Source organism: Tachypleus tridentatus, chromosome 9, assembly GCF_004210375.1.
Source record: "Tachypleus tridentatus isolate NWPU-2018 chromosome 9, ASM421037v1, whole genome shotgun sequence".
Lineage (NCBI taxonomy): Eukaryota > Metazoa > Arthropoda > Merostomata > Xiphosura > Limulidae > Tachypleus > Tachypleus tridentatus.
Window position 1 is genome coordinate 117,547,525 of NC_134833.1, and position 22,160 is coordinate 117,569,684.

General features: G+C 30.7%; 2 protein-coding genes across 3 annotated transcripts; both read right to left on the minus strand.

Moving 5' to 3' along the window:
* Positions 1-379: 379 nt before the first annotated feature.
* Positions 380-4,274, minus strand: LOC143226154 (uncharacterized). Of its 2 annotated transcripts, XM_076456744.1 has the most exons (5): positions 3,973-4,274; positions 3,485-3,873; positions 2,506-2,700; positions 1,742-1,897; positions 380-928 (listed from the first exon to the last, which is right to left on the minus strand). In XM_076456744.1, the coding sequence occupies exons 1-4, from the start codon at positions 3,987-3,989 to the stop codon at positions 1,866-1,868; spliced, it is 633 nt and encodes a 210-aa protein (XP_076312859.1). In that variant the 5' UTR covers positions 3,990-4,274; the 3' UTR covers positions 380-928; positions 1,742-1,865. The 2 variants fall into 2 exon arrangements, with proteins under 2 accessions (XP_076312859.1, XP_076312858.1); XM_076456743.1 differs by lacking the exons at positions 380-928; positions 1,742-1,897 and having other exon boundaries at positions 2,151-2,700.
* A 4,165-nt stretch (positions 4,275-8,439) lies between these two features.
* LOC143226162 (heme peroxidase 2-like) lies at positions 8,440-21,274 on the minus strand. Its single transcript, XM_076456755.1, has 14 exons — positions 21,059-21,274; positions 20,568-20,956; positions 19,460-19,598; positions 18,896-19,113; positions 17,767-17,961; positions 16,897-17,052; positions 15,924-16,025; positions 15,211-15,324; positions 14,201-14,336; positions 11,591-12,154; positions 11,027-11,196; positions 10,278-10,382; positions 9,681-9,742; positions 8,440-8,620 (listed from the first exon to the last, which is right to left on the minus strand). Coding segments are annotated over exons 1-13 (2,304 nt in total). The 5' UTR covers positions 21,061-21,274; the 3' UTR covers positions 8,440-8,620; positions 9,681-9,728.
* Positions 21,275-22,160: the final 886 nt, after the last annotated feature.

Here is a 22,160-nt window from a genome sequence, read left to right on the forward strand (position 1 = left end):
AAAAGTTCTTTTTCAACTTGAAAGTCGTGAGACTACCATAAGACTGGATTTCTGTAAAAGAACCATGAGATGTAGAATGACCGAATCGAAAGCATGCTGTGATAAATTCATTGATCATAGCAGGATTAATATTATGGTTGTATACAGTAAAGAAACCATCTGGAAGAGGTTTTAACGTAAATCTATTATAGTGATAAGGACCCACGACAAGACTTAGGAATTCATTGTACGTAATCATTTGGACCTCAGCAATCACGATTCTCCTAAAGAAATATAAATAGTAATAAAATCAATAGACCATTAACAAAATGAATAAATGAATATAAAAATCTTTCAGATTTAAATCAGCATTTCATAATAAATAATCATAAGAATTATTTCGAAAGAAAATGTCATTCACTACTGAAGAAAACAAGGATATGTAACTTTTGTAATAAGGATAATTCAATAAGCATTATAAAATGTAAGCAAGTTTCTTTCTATTACTTCTGAAATTTCATTAACAGCACAGAGTAAAATGTTTAGTATACATAATATGTTGACTGTCATTATTTCATATATTTTTTTCGTTACTTTCGTTTTGTAATAAAATTTATTAGATATTAGAATAATGGCGTAAAAATATAGTTAGCAATAAAGGTACCAATACATCAATAAATGCATTTTAAATCATAATAATATTTTTCTTCTCATGGCTTTGAAAACTCCTCAAAAGAAAAATATATTAAATTTTCTATATTCATTATTAGTTAATATTTAGATATGGTCTATCATGGCTGTTTGCATTGATAAACAGCTTCTTGAAACAGCCTCTCATCATTCCAACATGGGTTTATTCTTCTGAGCTCTCTTGCAATTCTGTTATGTTCTCTCATAAATATGGCATGTAAAGCTGTCAAGGAAGGATGTTCATTCAACCGACGATCTCCTGGAGAAACCAAGAAATAATATGTGCAATACTGTCTTCAAAAAATAAAATTTTGTATGTAAATAAATATACATGTAAAACCTAGCGGCGTAAAGCCATCATTGATTTAGCTCTTGAAAACATATATAACAATATATCAAGAAGTTTAATTAATTATAATTTGACTAAACTTTTTGAGAATTGAACACACAGCCCGAAAATTACATTTCCATATTCTCTCTTTCAATATGGTAAATTATACTTTCTAATACATACATATATTAAAGAGGAAAACTTCACACCTAAAACACATAAATATCAACACTTCTGGGGAAAATTACATAAAGCATAAATAACACCCTCACACAAAATTGTGCGAGAATTATAAGTTAGTGTTATATCTCCAAGAATTAATAGCTCAATAATTAAAAACAAATTGAAGAAGGAGATTGTTTTGCAACATTTTTTCAATCAATAATAAAAAATGTCGTTATTCATATGAATGTATATAATGATGCAAAAACAAGCTTCAACTGCAAAAGAATTACTTTACCACATCCATTAATCTATAAATAATGTATTTTATAAATTAACAGCAAGAATCAATTTGAAAGATTTATCAGTTTGAAGTTTGTATTGCGCTCAAGCTAACTTTAAAATTAGTTTCTTTATTTAAATTTATATAAGCAAGTGAAAAGAAGAGAATCCTCGTTCTCTGATTATGCTACTCTAAAATTGTTTTGAACAAGTATAAACACTAAATCACATTTAATGTAGAGATACAACTTTTCTTACTCACTAAGATCTTCTCATGTTTTTTGCTAACAATCTCACCCAGTTTGCATTTTGGACAACTAGCAGACCTTCGAAAATTCAAACATCTTTCATTAAATTGACTAAAGAATTCATCATTTTGAGGGATTTTGATCGGAAGACATCGTGTGTCATTCATATACTCTCAATCGCAACAGTCCATACGTTCACCTCCATCTTGATAATTAAAATGAAAATGGAAAATGGAAATATTAGTAGAAGCTCTATACAGTTTTATTAGTGTTCATAAAGTGTTAGAACAAGCTGATACTTCCCGAATATTGTTAAGGTAATAAATAACCGAGTTAGATAACGGTTTTCGGTTATAAGCATTATTATTCAAATGACGCAATTGTACTCTATTGAAAAAGTTAAATAATTATCTTTGGTTATTAATTGACGAGAAAAAATAATCCATATTCCTGGTAGTACATGATACCCTTTAATATGGCATATATTCTGAGGTAATGATTGTGATCAAGTTTGAACAATGTTCGTAGTTCTTATGGACTGTTTGATTATGAGCTGAAACTTTGATAATTTTTATTTCATTTAATGTTTACTTGTTAATTGTATTTTTTTTCCAAAGTTACTGTGCTATCCTATTTGAAATAGAGAAATGACAGAATCCCTGGATTACAAATGCAATCTGTTTCTGTTAATGCAATAAAATTCTCGGCTAATTCTGGCGGAAAGTAAGAATTAAAATTATTGTTCCTAATGTGATTGTACATCTATGCAAATACATAAACAGGAAAAAAAGAACAAAGAAAATAGAGATCTACCTCCAAGCATCACTTCTTCTTCTGGAGCGAAGTTAAAAGGAGCGAGAGCACTGTCATGATCCATAAACTTACCCCACAACATCAGAAAATGTGTAAAAGATGCTTCTCTGTTCTTATCGGTGTGGATTGTAGTTGATACCAGTCTTGGATTAGGTAAATATTTTCCAGATTTCGATTTTCTTGGTTCAGAAATACCTATATACAAATGTATTTTCTACATATCGACAAAAACATTTACAGTTGTATCATTGTATATGTTAATATGGTATCTATGTATATGCGCACACATGCCAAGAAACCGCCATTTTTGAAAAACTACTACTGATTTTAATTTCTTTATAAAGGCTAGTATATGATAAGTACATATTGCACCTTTATAAGATTGGTCTGAGAAAAGTCATATTTTCTTGGTTTGGATTAGTTTATAAACTTATAACACCAGACAACTGTGCACTAATCAATGTAACATACTCACCATCAGCGTACTTTGCTGGAAGATTTTAATTGGACATCAGCTAAATCGGACACTTCGTCGCTCTTTAACCCTAGCATATAAAAAGGTAAAGAAGATGTCCCTTTCGTTCCCCAAATAAAGAGGAAGTGCACTTTCGGTCACCTTTTAGACCGGTACGTCCAACTAAACATTTGACATCAAACTTCAAAGAGTTGAACAGTGAACGTACTTTTGCCTTACCAGAATAAAGTATATTTAAAGGCAAAGTATGTTTTTAAAACACACGTGTGTATCATTATTCAATACATTATGGTGGAATTTAATGTAATTTTTCTAAATACTCCTTTATGTATTTTTTCAAATTTTTTTACATTTATTGATTGCCTGTTTTGTATAATATGTAAGATATGGATATAAAATCTTGAGAAAATTATGATTCTTAGGTAATTAAAATTAATTTTGAAATTAGTAAAAAGTGAATAAACTTCTAAGCTATTGTGATTGTTAGTTATACAGATCACTTACTTTTCATTATTGGTTTTTTGATATATGATTTCATTTTCTTGAGATCTTTCACAGTTTTATCAATAGCTTCATCAAGCAACTTGGAATCTGTGAAAGCTTTGCTTATAATAAAATTGCCTAAGTCTGTTTTGTTCAGGATATCAGGAGAAGGAGTGAAGGTGTAGTTTGTTTCAGCATCGTTCTTCGTTTCTATCGATAAAAGTAAGGCCTGATCATCAAATTCTTTGTCAACTGATACCTTGTATTCCTTGAAACCTTCCGATATTTTATGTATAATATCATTTCCTCGAATGTACTTGACGAGCATATCAGAGGAAACAGTCAACAACTCATCCATCTGAACATTATGAATATTCAAAAATAATAACAACAACACTGTCAACAACATCCTAGAGGAAAGAGAGAATAATGAAGGAAAACGTTAATATGTTTAGGTAAATATATTTCTCATGTATAAAGTAGAAATATGTTCCAGCAAAATTACTTACATGACCGTTTTACACATCACTGTTATGTGTGGACAGTATAATCTTCTCAATCTTCAGAAGACTGCTGCAGTGGAGGTGAAGTTAAGAGTATTTATAATTACCAACCATCTATCCTTAGTCCTTGTTCGGTCTTTATAGATTTGTATGAAACCTTTCACATAAAAGAGTTCTTTCAAAAGCCACTCGCCGAATCTGAGAGTAAACTTATTTTATAAACAGCTGAAAGTTGTAAAAAAACCAACAAGTTTCATATCCTAACAGATAGTGTATTTGAAGTTGACTGTAATTGACCAAACCTTTAAAGAAACAGACAAAAACTGGATATCATATATGTTACATTAGCCGGATCATCTAACATTTTGCAATACACAAAAAGCACAAGTGTCCAGCCAGCTGTGGATGTTTTTGTTTTTTTTAAATAAGCAGTAAAACATCTTTGAACTCATATAGAAGTTTACAATTTGCAACAGGTTTATAAAGAACAAAAAGTTCACCTGTGTAAACTTCTTTTAGACGAGAGACGTAACAGAAAACAGTCACCCGGTATTTTGCAATACATAACTAAACCACACCTGGTCCGTTTTATGGTTAGTTTCTCGAAAAAACCCATGAACCATTTATGAATTTGTATGCACGTTGAAGTCAACAGTTTCTTACAAGATTAGTTTTTTGTGAATGAAATAAACGTTTACCTGCAGAAACGTATCTCGAAGGAGCAATCTTATTTAGAAAAGTGTCTTTTTTGTACATTTCACAAGTTACATTTAAAGTACACGTAAAATATGGAAGATTGTAAGAGTATGTATGAAAACCTGAAAATTATTAATGCAGCACCAGCTGTAATGATTCAAGAAAAATTACATCGTTAGAGAATTTATAAACACCAGTCTGTTTCAGGTAAACTCTTACATAACCAGTTATCTAACGTCTAATTAAAATTTATTAAACGCCCAGTTATTCAAACTCCAAGAAACTCAATCATATAAAACTCTTAAATTATAAGATAGCTTTTAAGGTATTATTTCAGTAAATTTCTCTGACACAAGAAAGAAGAGGTATGAACTACATTAATTCAATATCTAATTATGTAATTCTACTAGCTTCATTCTACATGCAGTTTAACTATTCTCACCTTGGAGTTATTCAAAAGGAATTCAAAGCCTATCGAAGTTATTTAAAGAAGAACTGTTAAATAATAATTTGTTAGTGTAAGCATGTTGACAAAACCTCACAACGTGTAAAAATTCATATTTCATCAAATCCAACTGTGAATGAGAGGTATGAAACTTCATGATTACATAATAATCAATTAGTTGTTTTCGATAATACATTAATGCTCAAAAGTTTAAAATTCATTCCGTTTTGTGTAATGTTCCTTAGGTTATCTATTCATATTACGGTACAGATATTTTTATCATGAGCAACAAACTTTATAATTTAGGTACAATTATCACTATTTACTAACTAGAAACGTGACATAAAGAAGCCAATCACCAGAACAAGCCAGAACAAGGGCGTTGTGCATTACGGTAAACGTTCTGTATAGGCGATCCCATTCTAATGTGGTACACTTGTTAGATAGAATATCGGTTGTGCTAAAAAAATTTTATTTTTATTTTCCCTTTTCTTATTTTCATCTTTCGAAGCTCTTCTCAAATAAGTAATTAAGTCTAACAACGCAAAATGCATATATTTTCTTTATATTCATTGGACTTAAGATTTTGGCCAGCAGTATATAAATGTTAGTAGCTTATCAAATTTCATTTCTAGTTCTGTTTTTTCTAGAATATTTACTTCACTTTTAAAGCCAAAACAAGGGCGTTGTGCATTACGGTAAACGTTCTGTATAGGCGATTCCAGTTTAACGTGGTACACTTGTTAGATAAAATATCGATTATGCAACACATTGCGATTTTAGGCAAAGTTTCGTTTCAAATGGTTGTTTGATAGGAAACACACCCGCATCAGTTGATGTTCATTCTCCAACAAATAATAATTTTGATTTGAGTCTTAATTTTTAGAAAATAACCTCTACATAATCAGATTTGCTTCTTAGTTGATATATCAAAATTAGTAGCTTATCAAATTTCACTTCTACTTCTGTGTTTGAAGATTATTTACTTCATTTTAAAGTGGCTACTTCTCAAATATTAATTACATTTTTTTCCCAAATAATGCACCGTGTCATAAATTCATGAATTTAAAATAACCAATATCTTTCACATTTACTTTTAGCAATTTCCGATTGTCATATCAAAATTGTTGGTATTAAGCTGCACACGGGGATATTTGTGCTCTTCTCACCATGGATATCGGAACTCGGGGTTTTGCAACATAAGTCTGCAGACACTCCACTGTGCCACTGAGAGGTTCAAATCAAAATTGTTTCTCAATATGTTTATATAAATATATATGTATATGTATAAACTCCTGCGATTTGAGCTTTACTTCTTAATAAATAGTAAAAAAATAAAAACTAAAATTGGATCATTAAGTGATATTTATTCATATCTTAATTTAGCTATTCAGTAAGTGCTCCCAGTGGGTTCGAGTTTGTTCTTTACCAAGTGTCTATCACAGTGACAATTATTTATTAGCAGATACCTACAAATAACCACAGCTTCAAATGAGTTTCTTGCTTCTAAAATTAAATTGTTTAAAATATAGTTCATCCTCAAAAATATCTTCCAATGAAGATTTTATCTTATATAATTACTTCTGGATCCCATCGTCTAATTATGATAAACTTTTTTTTTTTCCAAATTATTTATTAACTTTCGAAATATTTCAGTCATTGAGTGTTCTTCTGGCACCGACGACATTCACTTTCATTCAGACACCTTTAAATTTGAAAACATCGGAGTTAAATGCAACATCAGACTAAGTAATTCTGACATTCTGCTCAGTCTTGATCCAACATTTGGTTTCTTACTACCTGAAGGTATGTTTCGGGACGTTCCTAATCAAACCCGCATCGCTGTTCATGATGTAGATATCAGTGACGTTTCTCCTGTGAAATCAGACCCTTATTCTGTAAATCCAATTAAGGTCAATAAAATGCGTTCAAAATATCTAGTGTATCATGTATATTGTTGTGCAGGATGAAACTTCTAGAAACCCTTCTCACATGTATAATGTAACCAGTGCGACGCGTCAAGAAACAGTATATATTATTCGTTTCCTACATTTCCTACACTATATACCTCAGATTTATCACTATGATTAACGCTTATTAATGTGCACCTGCAAATATTTCACCAGGAACATCTATATATTTTCAAACATTAAAAAACCGTTTAACGTTATCGAATTCACATTGGACATTAGTATTTACATTGGACAAAGACGTTATATAACTTTAATGGCGAAAACCCATCGTGTGATCAGTGAACAACGAAGAGCTAATTAGCTCTCTAATTAGTCAGTTGGATTTACATCAACTCGAAATTAGTTTGCTCATCGTGAGCGTTCGATAAGATTCAACGGAAGATTCAGACCACAGAGAGGACTCAATATTTTTTTAAACTTGTACATAAATCATTATTTGTAATCCTTGTTCTCGTAAATTTTGTTATTATTTGTATCTTAAAATATAACTGTATTAGAATACAATTGTTGAAAGGTATCATAAATTAGATACAAATCGACATTAATTTCACTTCTAAATCTAAATTGCAATTGTACTCAATTTCAGGCTATATAAAATCATAATGAGTTACGTCGGGTGGAGATTTTCTTACAACTTTTGTTCATTATTTTGTTCTGAGCAATATGTAACGGATTTACTCTCATATATTTGTTTTAATATCACACAATATCAGAGAAACCAGAACAGCATGTTAGTTTAAGTTAGGGCTTTGAATCACTTGTTAACACTTGATTACAAATACTGGATGTAACGGTGGCTAAAGCATTCGATTTCCCCCATTTCTTAAATATTATGAAAATATACTTTATTTCTTTAATAACAGGAGAAAGTTTAATTGAAGTAAAATTTTTATTAAAAGCAAAATGATAAAGGAATAGAACGTGCATGTGTTATAACAAATTTATACCGGGCTAACTGATGAGCCCACCGACGGGAATCGAAACCTAATTTTAGTGCTGTAAATACGTATAATTACCGTTGTGCTGGTGGGGGTGAAGGAAGAGAAAGAAAGTATATTCGTAAATCTTAAAGTAATTTAGTTTTCAATATATTACAACGTACTTCACTTATTTAAGAACTGTATTTTATTTCCGCTCATTTTGAAAAATATTTATTAAATTCATGTTATTTATATTTAGTTGAATAATGGTATTTAAACGTTTTTATTTTAGGAGAGATTCAAAACAATATCATGAAGATTAGTATTTCAAGTCACGAAATCGGTTAATAAAATAATAAGAACAAAAGTATTGTAATGTTTATCATATACAGTTGGAAAAGTCTGATTCTCTCAATATTGAAAATAAGTACTACTGATATCAGTGATGGATATCATTTTAATATATGCTTAAAGTATACATAAGATTATTTATAATACCTTTTGACCCTGTAATTAATACTTATATTTGTATTATTTATTTGGTGTGGATAACAACAACTTAAGTGCATACTAAAACACACTCGTTTCTTTCACCTTCCTCCATTACTCGTTGTTGCACGCTGCAAAAGAAGAAAAACGTATCAATACTGCACTATGGGTGACCAATACTGTCATTTGGTTAGTAAATTAGTCTGTTAGATAATATACTGTACATTATTTAAAGTTTGAATCATTCTCGGTAGATGCCAATATGAAACACACACACACACAAAAATACTTTCAGTCCATGATGAAAAGAGCCACAAAAACACATGTATTTTGTTTTGGAGCACCACTGAAACAAAAATAACATCACCAAGCTTCACAGTTGTACATTATTCCGTTTAGAAACATTACGTTTCTGTGTTTTCGAACTCTACAAAGATAATTTTGGAAAAATGAATTTAGTTTTCCCGATTATTTTTTATACGTATTCTCTGTGTCAAAATTCATGCTATTTGAAAAAAATGGGAACAATTTCGTTAGGGTATAATATAAATACAAAGAAGTAGGAATGTATCTAGTGTGCTATTTTATTTACTTAACACAAGATGACAGTCTCATAGATAAAATAAAATTTCAAACTAGACAATTTTCATTTTTCAACTATAAATTACAACACGTTTGTGTCATAAAAAAAACACATGCAAGCTAAATTGTTTTAAAATTGAGGTACTTATAAAATGTATTATTTGAGCAAAGAGCTGTCGCCTTCTAGATTTGGGTATCGACATGAGACAATATCACTACCACAAAATCTACTCTAGCTAACCTGATCCTATTTTATCCTTTTGTTAAAGGTAAGGTACCATACGAGAGAAACATTTCCTTCATATTTAGGTTTATTTGAGAAGCTAGCTGCTATAATAAGCTGTACACAAACTATATACAACGTTTTTAATTAACGACTGTATATTACTTATCGAATGGGAAATTTTACAGAATAGTAAGGTTGATCTTTTCAAAATCGATCATTTATATATTAATTGTGTGTCTCTTAAGTTATTATAGTAAGAAACAGACCTGCACCTATTATTCCGGGATTCTTAATAACATTGTTCTGTGTTATTAGAAACTATTATAACATCAGGTATAAACGTTTAAAAACAAAAAAAAATCAACACTGATAATGTAACTTACAAGCATCATGCCATGGTATGAAGTTAAAGGATCTTCGAGACGAGCATTTCAAAGATGGATTGCTAAAATAAACAATCATGGAAAGTATTTAATATAACGTTCCGCAAACCTCAAATTCGAGCTCTATAAATTAAGAGAAGATTTTAAATAACTATAATATCATTGATTCTGACCAAACAAATCACGGTTTTCACAACTGATAATTATTTATCAAAATGTTTTTAATACAGTAATTATAAAATTGTTTGCTTTACAAACTAGTTTTAAGGACAAACAAAATGAAAACAAGTTTTTTAATCCGAATTGTTTTCAAAGTTAGTTATTTTGTCCAAATATACACGAGTTATAAAAATATAGTAATTTCTATACATTTTTGGTTCTGTTATACTACCTTACATGTTAAAAACAACATTAAAAGTTTTTAACTGAACGGTATTGTTTTCACATCTTTACAAAAGCAAATAAAAACTTTCAAATTAATTAATTAAGAAAATCATAAATTAATTTATTAGTATTCCGTTACGAGAACATCACCAATGTAGCTGTTATTAAGTTTTACAAACTAATAAAAACAAAGAAGATAGTTTTCTAACTCACTCCTCAGAAACTGGTTGGAATATCCATTGTTGGGTTCATCCACTTCGTCACTGTTCTCACACAAAATTCTGGACAAAGTTACCTCTCGGATTTCTCTCAACTGGGCTGTGTAAAGATCAATTGAATAATAATATAATGCTAATAATATATTTCTATTTTATTTTACAAACGTTTCTAAAATTGTACTATTTATTAAAACATTATCTATTATTTCACACGTACCAAACAACTTCAAAACTACACACTGTGCATGCTTGACAAAATATAATTAAAGAAAGAAAGGTAACAGTTCCTGTCTTGTATTGAAGTTTCAGATCACTGGGTTTAGTTTGGTTTGAATTTCGCGCAAAACTACACAAGAGCTATCTGCACTAGCCGTCCCTAATTTAAAAGTGTAAGACAAGAAGGAAGACAGCTAGTCATGACCACCCACCGCCAACTCTTGGGCAACTCTTTTACCAACGAATAGTGGGATTGACCGTCACACTACAACGCCTCCACGGCTGAAAGAGCGAGCATGTTTGGTGTGACAGAGATTCGGACCAGCGACCCTCGGATTACGAGTCGAGTGCCATAACCACCAGGCCATGCTAGGCCTAAATCATTGGGAATATATTACAATGCAACAAGAGCGTTTCGTTTTGTGTTAACCACTTTAAACGTTGTGAAAACATATTTCATATACAATACCTGTAAGTAAATAAACAACTTTAACTGTATGAGATGTACGAAACAAAGATTGAACATACCAGGTGTGAAAGAGCCAGCTTCTCCATACACATCAAAGAAGTATCTATCTCCAAATCTTAATCTGTTGTATTGTAAGGCAATAATAAAACCACAGGTAGGTCCTACGATACCATCTGAAACTGGTCTCTCTGAAATACTGCCTGAGAAAAAGTCAATATCTTCAACGGACCTGAAAGAAGAATTAGAAATGTTTGAAATAAATACTGTTTACAACCAAAATATGTTTCTTGTTCGTACAATATGATTTAGAAATGTGATAATATAAAAAACAAACGCAAAGAAAAATAAACTGATAAAAATTATTCAACTTTCTATAATTGTTTATAAATGAGTATTTAAAAGTAAACATTATAGAAATGGAAAAATATATTAATATCTAACGAAAATGTTTCATAATTAAATACTCGTTGAAAATTAAATTTTAAACTTAGGACTTTAAGGGGCTTCTAACGTTAAATTCTGGAGTTCGATTACTTGTTATTGTATAGCTTTGCAAATAGCGGGTAAACAAAAGTCTTCATATTTCTGATCACAATTGATCAACTATAACAATAATTACGTACTCGTAAATTTGTTCAAACTTCTGCAGTACTTGCTCAGGCATGAGATTATTTAGATCTGAAAAAGATGTGACACTAAAATTAAATATAGCTCGAAGGTAATCTACATAAGGTCGAATTCCGTGGTCTCTGCCTCTTTGAATATTGATAGCCATAAGATCTAGTCCGAACTTTTCTCCTCTCCTGCGGTACAAGTGGTTAGTCAAATCTTCAACGATAAAGTTATCAGATTTTTGAGCCAACTGATCAGCAAGTCCTCTCACAAGAAGTTCTGTTTGTCCATTGTAGAGATCAAATGGGTGGAAAAAATTGTTTCGCAACTTGAAATTTGTACGATTTCCAGAAGATTGAATTTCTATGAAAGAACCTTGAGATGTGGAATGGCCGAATCGAAAGCATGCTGAGGTAAATTCATTAATCATACTAGGATTGATGTTAGGGTTGTATGCAGTGTAGAAACCATTTTGGAGAGTTCTTAATAAAAAGTTATTATAGTAGCTGGGACCAACGACAAGACGTAGAAATTCATTGTATGTAATCATTTGGATCTCAGCAATCACGATCCTCCTAAAGAAACAACAATAACAATTGAACATCAACAGAATGAATAAACAATAATGATTTAATAACTGAATAATCTTAAAAAATAAAAGTGAAAATTATCACTGGAATAAATAAAAAATGTAATTTTTACTTTAAAGATATTTCGTAACATAATAAAAATGTAAAACAAGGCCGTTTATAACATCTTTAACGGTATTTATTTAATACAGGGTGTCTCAAAATAACGTTTACACTCTTTGACTGTGTATAGCTAATAAACCGTTTCTTTTGTTTCAGATTTGACTTGTGTCCAAGGATGGCGGATAATCAGCTTACAATTGAGCACAAAATATTCATTCTCAAAACTTTTTGGAAAGTCGAAAACAAAGCTGAAGTGTAAAGACGTTTTACTGGAAAGTTCCATATGGCTGCGCCATCTCGCCCCAGCATTTCACGCATCATCGCCAAGTTTGATGAACACGGAACTTTCCACCATATGAGAAAGGGTCGTTCCAGTCGAAAAAGATCATCAACAAGCCCAACAAGAAAGCAAGAGGTCATTGATAATGTACTGAATTTTCCAAGAAAATCAGTGCGCCAACTGTCTCGTGAAACAGGTATCCGTAAATCCTGCGTTCATCGCATTTTGTAGCGTTCCCAATTCAAAAGTTTCATTCCATCGCTTGTTCACGCTCTGAATGAAGATGACCCTGATCGAAGGGTTGAGTTCTATGAATGATATCTTGCTAGATGTGCAGGCGATGATGAATTTCCACTCAAAATTGTTTGGAGTGACGAAGCAACGTTTAAGCTGAATGGCTCAATAAATCGACACAACTGCACCTACTGGGCAACAGAAAATCCACATGTTACAGAGAAACATCACTTGAATTTGCCTGGAGTGACTGTGTGGTGTGGTCTGTCCGCTAGAGGTCTCATCGGACCATTCTTTTTCAAAGACACCGTAACAGGATTGAATTATCTAAACATGCTACAAGAGTTTGCCATGCCACGCATCCAAAAACAATTTGGAGAAGAAGAGTGTTTCTTTCAGCAGGATGGCGATCCTCCCCACTTACATCGCGACGTGAGAGCTTATCTGGATGCATCTATGCCAGACAGATGGATTGAACGAAAAGAAAATGTAGAATTTCCTGCTAGATCACCAGATTTGACACCCATGGATTTCTTTTTGTGGGGGTTTCTGAAAGACAAAGTTTACAGCACAAAAAGGGCAACAATTGACGAATTGAGAGTTGCAATTGAAGAAATATGTGCTTTAAGACCAGATGAGATGGTGTTTGATGTGTTGTGTGCACTTCCATTTCTTCCCGTTATGAGATGTGTCTGGAGCAGAACGGATTTCATTTTGAACACCTAAAGTGAAGCAAGCAAATTGTGACATTTTACAATTTCAACCAAGAAGAGTTTTCCTTGGGAAGAATTTTATTTGTTTTTTTCTCTTGATTTCAGTATTAAATCTTTAAATAAATCCTTTGGCTATCATATCTATCTTGTTTCATTGTTAAAATCAATAAACAAGGCAAGTTATAATGATCCAAAAAGTGTAAACGTTATTTTGGGACACCCTGTAGTATTGGTTAAACGTTTAATATACGTATTATTTGTTTTATTCTTATTGTATATTAGTTATTATTCTGATTACTTGTTATATTATCATTTGGAATTAGCATTAATCTGCACCTTTGTGGCATATCGGCATGTCTGTCGACTCACAGTGCCAGAAACCGTGTTTTGATTCTGATGTGAGCAGAACACATTGTGTAGCTTTGTACTTAACCGGAAGCAAACAAAATAATTAACTTTAATTTTAGAAATGGCCAGACCTTTGAAACTGTTATGATTACAGTAGAAAAATATGTTTAACAGCTACGGTAAAATTTTATGAATAAATATTTTCTGATAATAATATTTCTGTTCTCCTGAATTTGTATACTACAATAAGAAAAATATATTAACTTTTGTCTCTTCATTATTAGTTAATATTTAGCTATGATCTATCATGGTTGTTTGCATTGATGAACAGATTCTAAACAATATAAGCTGAACCTGGCTTCTTGAAACAGCCTCTCATCATTCCAACATGGGTTCATTCTTCTGAGTTCTCTTGCAATTCTGTTATGTTCTCTGATAAATACAGTGTGTACAGCTGTCAAGGCTGGATGTTCGTTCAAGCGACGATCTCCTGGAAAACCAGGAAAACATTTTCGGTTACACCGTTTGAACGAAAATAGGCATAGAAAACTTAGTTGCTGCAAGCGATGATTGATTAGGCCATTTAAATACATTATTTTGATTAAGTAATCTTCAATAAAACTAGTGGTTACACTCTTTGGTTACTAATCGTGCAACATGAACATTAAAGCTCAAACTCTCTCTATTTTGATATGATATATCACAACTTTAATGTACATATTTGTGAGGAAAACCTTTAGTTGGAAAATATACAGTACTGAATACCCCTGATCGGACTTGCGTTTGTTCTAACGGTAACATAACAACTGCGTCTATTTTATAAAACGAAAAAATCCCCAAATACGCAAAATTATATAACGTAAGTTCATGTTTAGGAAGAGAAAATGGCAAAGGTTTCATGTTAAAATTTTTGATTGTAACAAAATACAAATGTTAAACATCAACAATTTTGATTTAATTAACATTTAATGGTCAGTCACTAAAACTTTGTGAGATGCATAGTAAACATTTGTCAGTTCGACAGGGTTAAACAGTTTTATATAATTCATTATTCTGTTAATATAAGACAAGTTACTTTTCCCATTTTAGTCAGTTAGATTCGTATATGAAGATATGACTGCGGGAGGCAGTTGTCCGAGATGCAATTTTCCTCCGGCTGATACCATCTTACAACCTTTCTAACACATGTAAAAATTAAATTTTTTGTAGGTTCTGAACAATATAAAATTATTTATGATCATATAGTTGGTCATACCTGATTTCACGTTCACATGTGAAATTAATTAATTTTATAAATTAATGAATTCATTAATGGTTTTATTGACCGTTTTATTATTCATTAAAAATTAATTTTTATTGATTACCTGCTTCAAAGCAAAATAACCTGTTTCTTGGGTCACTACACAAATCGTTTCCGGCGTTTCGAGATCGTGGTAAAAGGGTATTTCTTTTTGAATCTTTTTGAAACCTCATCAAACCTGGCAAAAGAAAGGCGGTTAAAATACATTCTTTTATAGCAATTTCCTACTATAAATCTAATATGAACTGAGATTGCAATACAAGATATTTGTAAAACATCAATTAAAACTATTTTACTCGAATATTTCTGTAAAAAAAACTCTATCAATTGATTTTTTTTTAGTTTAATTCTCTCTCATAAGAGCGCCCGACATTACAAGGTGGTCATGGCACTCGATTCCTAATTTAACAGTCTCAGGCTTAAATCCCCTTCCCATCGGACATGGCTGAATGGACGTTATAGTGAACCGATTAATTCCACTATTCGTTGGTAAAATAACAGCCCAAGAGTTAGCGGTAGTGGTAATAACTAACAGCCTTATCTCTAGATTTACAATGCTTAATTAGAGACGGCTAACACAGATAACCCTCGTGAAGTGTTTCACAAAATTTTTAAACATTTTCATAACTTTAATATAAATAAATAAATAAATAAATAAAATAAATTTAAGGTGTAACATATCCTAAACGCTCATATTATGGTCATCTACACATTGTGTAATAAAATTCAGTTTTGCTGTTTCTATAAACAAAAACCTAACTGTTGAGGAATACTTACCGTTTATGAATAGTCGCAGTGATTGAACGGTGTGAAGATCACTTCCATAAACCATAGAACCATCCACGAAACTGGTAGGAGAATTTAATTGATCCCTGGGTCCTACAGTTAAGAATTATTTTAAAGATAGGACATACATTTAATTAACTTAAAAAAATGAATTGTTTGAAACCTTTCATTCAGAAGTTACTTATTTTCTACATGTTAAACATAAGTATTAGGAAAGGTTTATATTTAATTGATGTCTTTCAAAACACTTTTTAGAAGAATTAGATGTCATGCAAAAGTCAACATAGCCTTAATAACCTCAGGGGAAGTGGGATAAGTCTATAGGAAACTATTAATTTTTTTATTTTATATTTTTTAAGAAATCAATGTTCACTGATAGTCTGTTTTCCAAAACCGATATAAGGAGACAACAGTTAAAATGTTTATCTTTATTATATTTAGAAACACACACACAAAAATTAAAAGCAGATGCTATGAAGTTACCATAGTCGATCATAAGGAGAAACTAATACTCACTGTTTCCTGTTAAACAAGAAAAATATTTGCATCTGCGACAGTTTTTCACTTAATAATGAACCACTTTGTTTTACATAAAAAAATATTTATAACGATGAAAAAAAAATCCTAGCTGATGATAAAAAGAAATATTCTAACGATATTCTTTCATCACCAGACAGTGTATTATGTGGAATATTATTTGAAGGTGTATTATAAAGAATCACTCTGAAATATTTAACACAGTTAAAATGCCCATGATGTATTAAATTAACTTAAATAGTTAAATTAAAAAAAATCATTTAAGAAACTGTATATAAGAGAATCTTCGTTCTCAGGCTTATATTAAACACAAATGTAAAAAAGACTTATGTTGAACAATTATAATCACTGAATCACTTTTTTTTTCTACAGATATAAATTTTCTTACTCACTAAGATCTTCTCATGTTATTAGCTAATGACCTTACCAAGTTTGCATTTTGGACAGCTAGCAGATCTTCGAAAATTCATACATCTTTCATTAAATCGACTAAAGAATTCATCATTTTGAGGAATTTCGATCGGAAGACATCGTGTGTCATTCCTATTCTCTGAATCGCAGCAGTCCACACCTTCACCTCCATCTTGACGGTTAAAATGAAAGTGTTAAATGCAATTATTAGTAAAGGTTCCTCATGTGTTTTATTAGTGTTCACAAAAAATATTCAAACGACTAACTCTTCCCGGATATTATCCAAGGCTAAAACACATATCAAGGTATGGAAAAATTCAGTTATATAACAATTTTTGTTATAAACATAATCAGTTAAATGATGCAATTTTCCTTACAATAAAACATTAAAAAGTAAAAGATTAATTTATTTTTGCTTTGGTAATTAATTGACGAGAGAAAGTATCCCCATATTCCTTCTGGTTAATGATATATAACATAAGGTGATGATTGTGATTAAATTTGAACGATATTCATAGTTTCTTTGGAGTGTTTGATTATATGCTAACAGTTGCTTATTTTCATTTGATTTAATGTTTACTTGTTTATTGTGTTGTTGGTTTTTTCAGTGTCATTATTCTACACTATTTGAATCAGAAAAATTGCAGAATACTTCGATTAAAAACATGGTCTGTTTCTGTTAGAACAGTAAAAATGAAAATTGTGAATTTGATAAGGTATCTATTTAACACTCCTTAAAGTTTCGAGCTTTCCTCAAACATAAAGTGGCATACTCTACCATCTTTTCTGATTGAAAGAAAAATTTAAAATCATAGTATCTTACGTGATTTTACGTCTATGTAAATATATAAACAGGAAAAAAAGAACAAATAAAATAGAGATCTACCTGCAAGTATCACTTCTTCTTCTGGGGCGCTGTTAAAAGGAGCGAGGGCACTGTCGTGGTCCATAAATTGACCCCACAACATCAAAAAGTGTGTGAAAGATGCTTCTTTGTTCCTATTGATGTGAATTGTAGTTGATACCAGTCGTGGATTCGGTAAGTCTTTTCCAGATTTTGCTTTTCTTGGTTCAGAAATACCTGTAGACAAATTTATTTTCTATATATCAATAAAAACATTTACTGTTGTAACAAGTATAAAGGTTTTTTCTCAAACATAATAATTCTAAACAATTACTTCTTTTCTTTCTTGTTACTCTGAAGATGACCTAGGAAAGTCAAAACGTGGTTCTCTGCTTATCAATAAAGGTGTTAATATCCATACCAGCCGTTCAGTCATACATAATTACATACATAATTACACATCTAGATTACAAGCGTAAAATCTAACAATATTTGTCTCAATTTATATTTTATCTTCAAAACAATATATAGTATATAAACACACACTCATATACACGAGAGGGGATCTTCAATTGCCTTTGCACTTGAAATTCTTTCCAGTAGAATTAGAGTAAATTAATCTTTGGGATCAATGTTTTCCCTTTTTACTTGCTATTTATTATTTTATACGCTAGAAATTCCAAAGGTGGGGCATGCGTATATCCGAATCAATTTCAATACTCATAAGAATCAATTCTAATTTACCTCAAATTGAAATTCTTTAAGGTAAGAATAAGGTAAATTAATCTAAGGTAAAAAAAAAAACAAGATCACAACAAAGCTATGAGCTATTCACCAGGGGCAAAAAACTGCGACTACTTTTTAAAAGCCAGTTTCAACTAAAGACAAAATCAGTTTCATGGATAAACATTTGTTGTTGTTGTTGTTTTTAAACCTAGTAAGCTCTAGTACATGTACTGAAAGAATTTAGATAGGGGAAAAATTAAACTTACCACCAAGAAAATATATTTAAAGAAACATTTTTTCTCATTCGGGTTAGTTTTACAGAAGGTAAATTTCATAATGCACCTTATCAAGGTTGCTCCAAGAAATGTTATACTTTTTTGGCTTAGAATAATTTCATAAATTATAACATAAGACAACGGTACGCTAATCAATTTAATATACTCACCATCAGCGTACTTTGGTGGAAGAAGTCTGGTCAAACAGGTGAAAGAAGAACCATCTCGAGGAGATTGTAAACGGTTACACGTTCCGTCAAATTCCCGGTATTTTTGTGAACAACTACACGTTATTTTCTCTTCATCTTCGCTCAACATACTTCCTAACTCGCTTGATTTTAATTGGACATCAGCTAAAGCAGATACTTCTTCGCTCTTTAACCCTAGCCTATAAAGAGGTAAACAAGGTGTCCCTTTCATTTCCCAAATAAAGAGGTAGTATGCTTTTAGCCACATGACTGCATGTCTTTTACACTGGAACGTTCAATGAAACATTTGACATCAAACTTGAAAGAGTAGAACAGTGAACGTAATTTTGCTGTACCATAATAAAGTATATTTACTGGCAAAGTATATTTTTAAAACACATATGTGTATCATTATTCAAGACATTATGGTGGAATTTAATGTAATTTTTCTAAATACAATGTTGTTTTTTTTTACATTTTTCTTTTATGTTTTTTTGTTTTTTGCTTGTTTTCTAGAATACGTAAAATGTGGATATAAAATCTTACTTTTTAGCCAAAACTTTTGTTGTTTCTTCAAATATTCTAGCTTTTTCAACCATCTTTGACACCCTGCTATCTCCTAACATTCGGTAGTGGTAGGTTGTCATAGCTGAGCATTGTGAAAGAGAAGACTTTCTACCTACTTCTGCAAAAAAGATTTACTTTATTAAAACCGAATTCAAAGATTACTTAATATGATTTTCTTCAATAACATTTTTAAATATTAAAAAATTAGTTACGCAAGATACTAAAGTAAATCTGTAATATTACATTGAATAATAAAATATGTAAAAGTAAAATATTCATATTATCCGTGAAAATTACGAATGCAGAAATTTTAAATACCCATTAATATATTCTTAAATATATATATCTATCCTTAAATCTCCATCAATAATTGTTATATACTAATAGACTAAACATGAAAATATTTGCATTTATTGATTGATTAAAAAATTCCGTAGCATATCTAATGATCATGTTTCCCAATAGAGATTTAATTGGGGGTTGTTTTGCTCTTCTTTGCTCGACTAAAGTGATTTATGTTAGAAAATTATGATTACTAGATAATTAAAATTAATTAATATTGATGGTGAAACTTCTAAGCTAATGTGATGTGATTGTTAGTTATACAGATCATTTACTTTCTATTATTGTTTTTTTGATATGTGATTTCATTTCAAACACTTTGTAAATCAAAATATTAAAGTAAATCTGTACAATTATATAATTACATTGAAAAATAAAATGTGTAAAAAAATATTTGTTTTATCAGTGAATATACTGAATGCAAAAATTCTAAATACCAGTTAATATATTACTAAATATATATATATAATTAAATCTCTATTAATAATTGTTATGTACTAATAGACTTCAAATTAAACATCAAAATATTTACATTTATTGATTGATTAAAAATTTCCATAGCATGTGTTATGATCACGTTTCCCAAAAGAGACTAAGTTGAGGATTGTTTTGCTCGTCATTGTTCGATTGAAGTCGATTGTCTGAGAAAATTATTATTCTTAGGTAATTAAAATTAATTTTGAAATTAGTAAAAAGTGAATAAACTTCTAAGCTATTGTGATTGTTAGTTATACAGATCACTTACTTTTCATTATTGGTTTTTTGATATATGATTTCATTTTCTTGAGGTCTTTCACAGCTTTATCAATAGCTTCATCAAGCAACTTGGAATCTGTGAAAGCTTTGCTTATAATAAAATTGCCTAAGTCTGTGTTGTTCAGGATATCAGGAGAAGGAGTGAAGGTGTAGTTTGTTTCAGCATCGTTCTTCGTTTCTATCGATAAAAGTGAGGCTTGATCATCAAATTTTTTGTCAACTGATACCTTGTCTTCTTTGAAACCTTCCGATATTTTATGTATAATCTCGTTTCCTCGAATGTACTTGTTGAGCATATCAGAGGAAACAGTCAAGAACTCATCCATTTGAACATTATGAATGTTCAAAAATAATAACAACAACACCGTCAACAACATCCTAGAGGAAAGAGAAAAAAAATATGAAGAAAAACGATTATATGATTAGGTAAATATATTTCTCATGTACAAAGTGGAAATGCGTTCCAGTAAAATAACTTACATGGCCGTTTTACACGTCGCTGTTGTGGTTGAACCTCAGAATCTCCTCACTCTTGAGAAGACTGCTGGAGTGGAGGTGAAGTTAAGAATATTTATAATTACCAATTATCTACCCTTTGACATTTTCGGTCTTTGTAGATCTCTGTAAAACATGTCATGTAAAAACTGTTATTCAAAAACATTTGCCAAATCTAACAGATGGTGTAGTACACCAGTGTTTCAAATAGTTGAATTTTGTAAACACAATTTATAACCATGGTATCTCAACAGATGGTTTATTTGTGTTTGTATGTAACTGACTAAACCTTTGAATAAGTAAAAAAATACTCAAATGAATATTTGATACAAACATATGTTTTTTTGAAAAGTCAACTAGCATTTTGCAACACATAACTGAACCACAACTGGTTCGCTTTTGTTGTTATTTTCTAAAGAATCTCATAAACCATTTCTAATTTGTATGCGCTTTCAAATTAACAATTGCCTATAAATTTAACCTTTTGTGTATGAATTAAAAGATCACCTGCATAAACATATTTCAAACATGAGACCTAACTTTGAAAAGTGTTTTTTCTACTTTCATTAAGTCACATTTAAAGTGTAGGTAAAATATGGATGGTTGTAAAAGTATGTATAAAAAAAACACTGAATATTGTGAATGCAGCGCCAGCTGTAGCGATTACAAAACTTACAATGTTGGATAATTTCTAAACATCATTCTGTTTCAGGTAGCCTCTTGCATAACCATTTGTCTAACATCCAAATAAAACATACTGAATCCCCAGTTACTCAAGCTCCAAGAAATTCAGGCTCATGAAACTTTTAAATTATAAGATTGGTCTTAGGGTATTATTTCAGATAATCTGTCTAACGCAAGAAAGAAGAGATATAATATACACTAATCCAATATCTAATATCGTAATTTTACTGGCTTCATTTTACGTGTATTCTAGTTATTCTTTCCTAGATTTATTCATAAGGCATTCAAAGCCAACTGAAGTATACTGAAAAAAAGCACTTTTGAATAATAATTTGTTTGTGTTAACGTGTAGCAAAAATCTAACATTGTGTATAAATTGATATTTCATTAAATCGAACCATGT

Excerpts from the sequence above, each read along its gene's own strand:
- LOC143226154 (XM_076456743.1), bottom strand. Across the intron at positions 2,701-3,484 it reads CAAAAAACCAATAATGAAAA|GTATTTCTGAACCAAGAAAA; the intron begins GTAAGTGATCTG and ends ATTTGTATATAG.
- LOC143226162 (XM_076456755.1), bottom strand. Across the intron at positions 17,962-18,895 it reads TCCACCAAAGTACGCTGATG|GTATTTCTGAACCAAGAAAA; the intron begins GTGAGTATATTA and ends ATTTGTCTACAG. Across the intron at positions 11,197-11,590 it reads AAGTTTGAACAAATTTACGA|GTCCGTTGAAGATATTGACT; the intron begins GTACGTAATTAT and ends TTCTTCTTTCAG.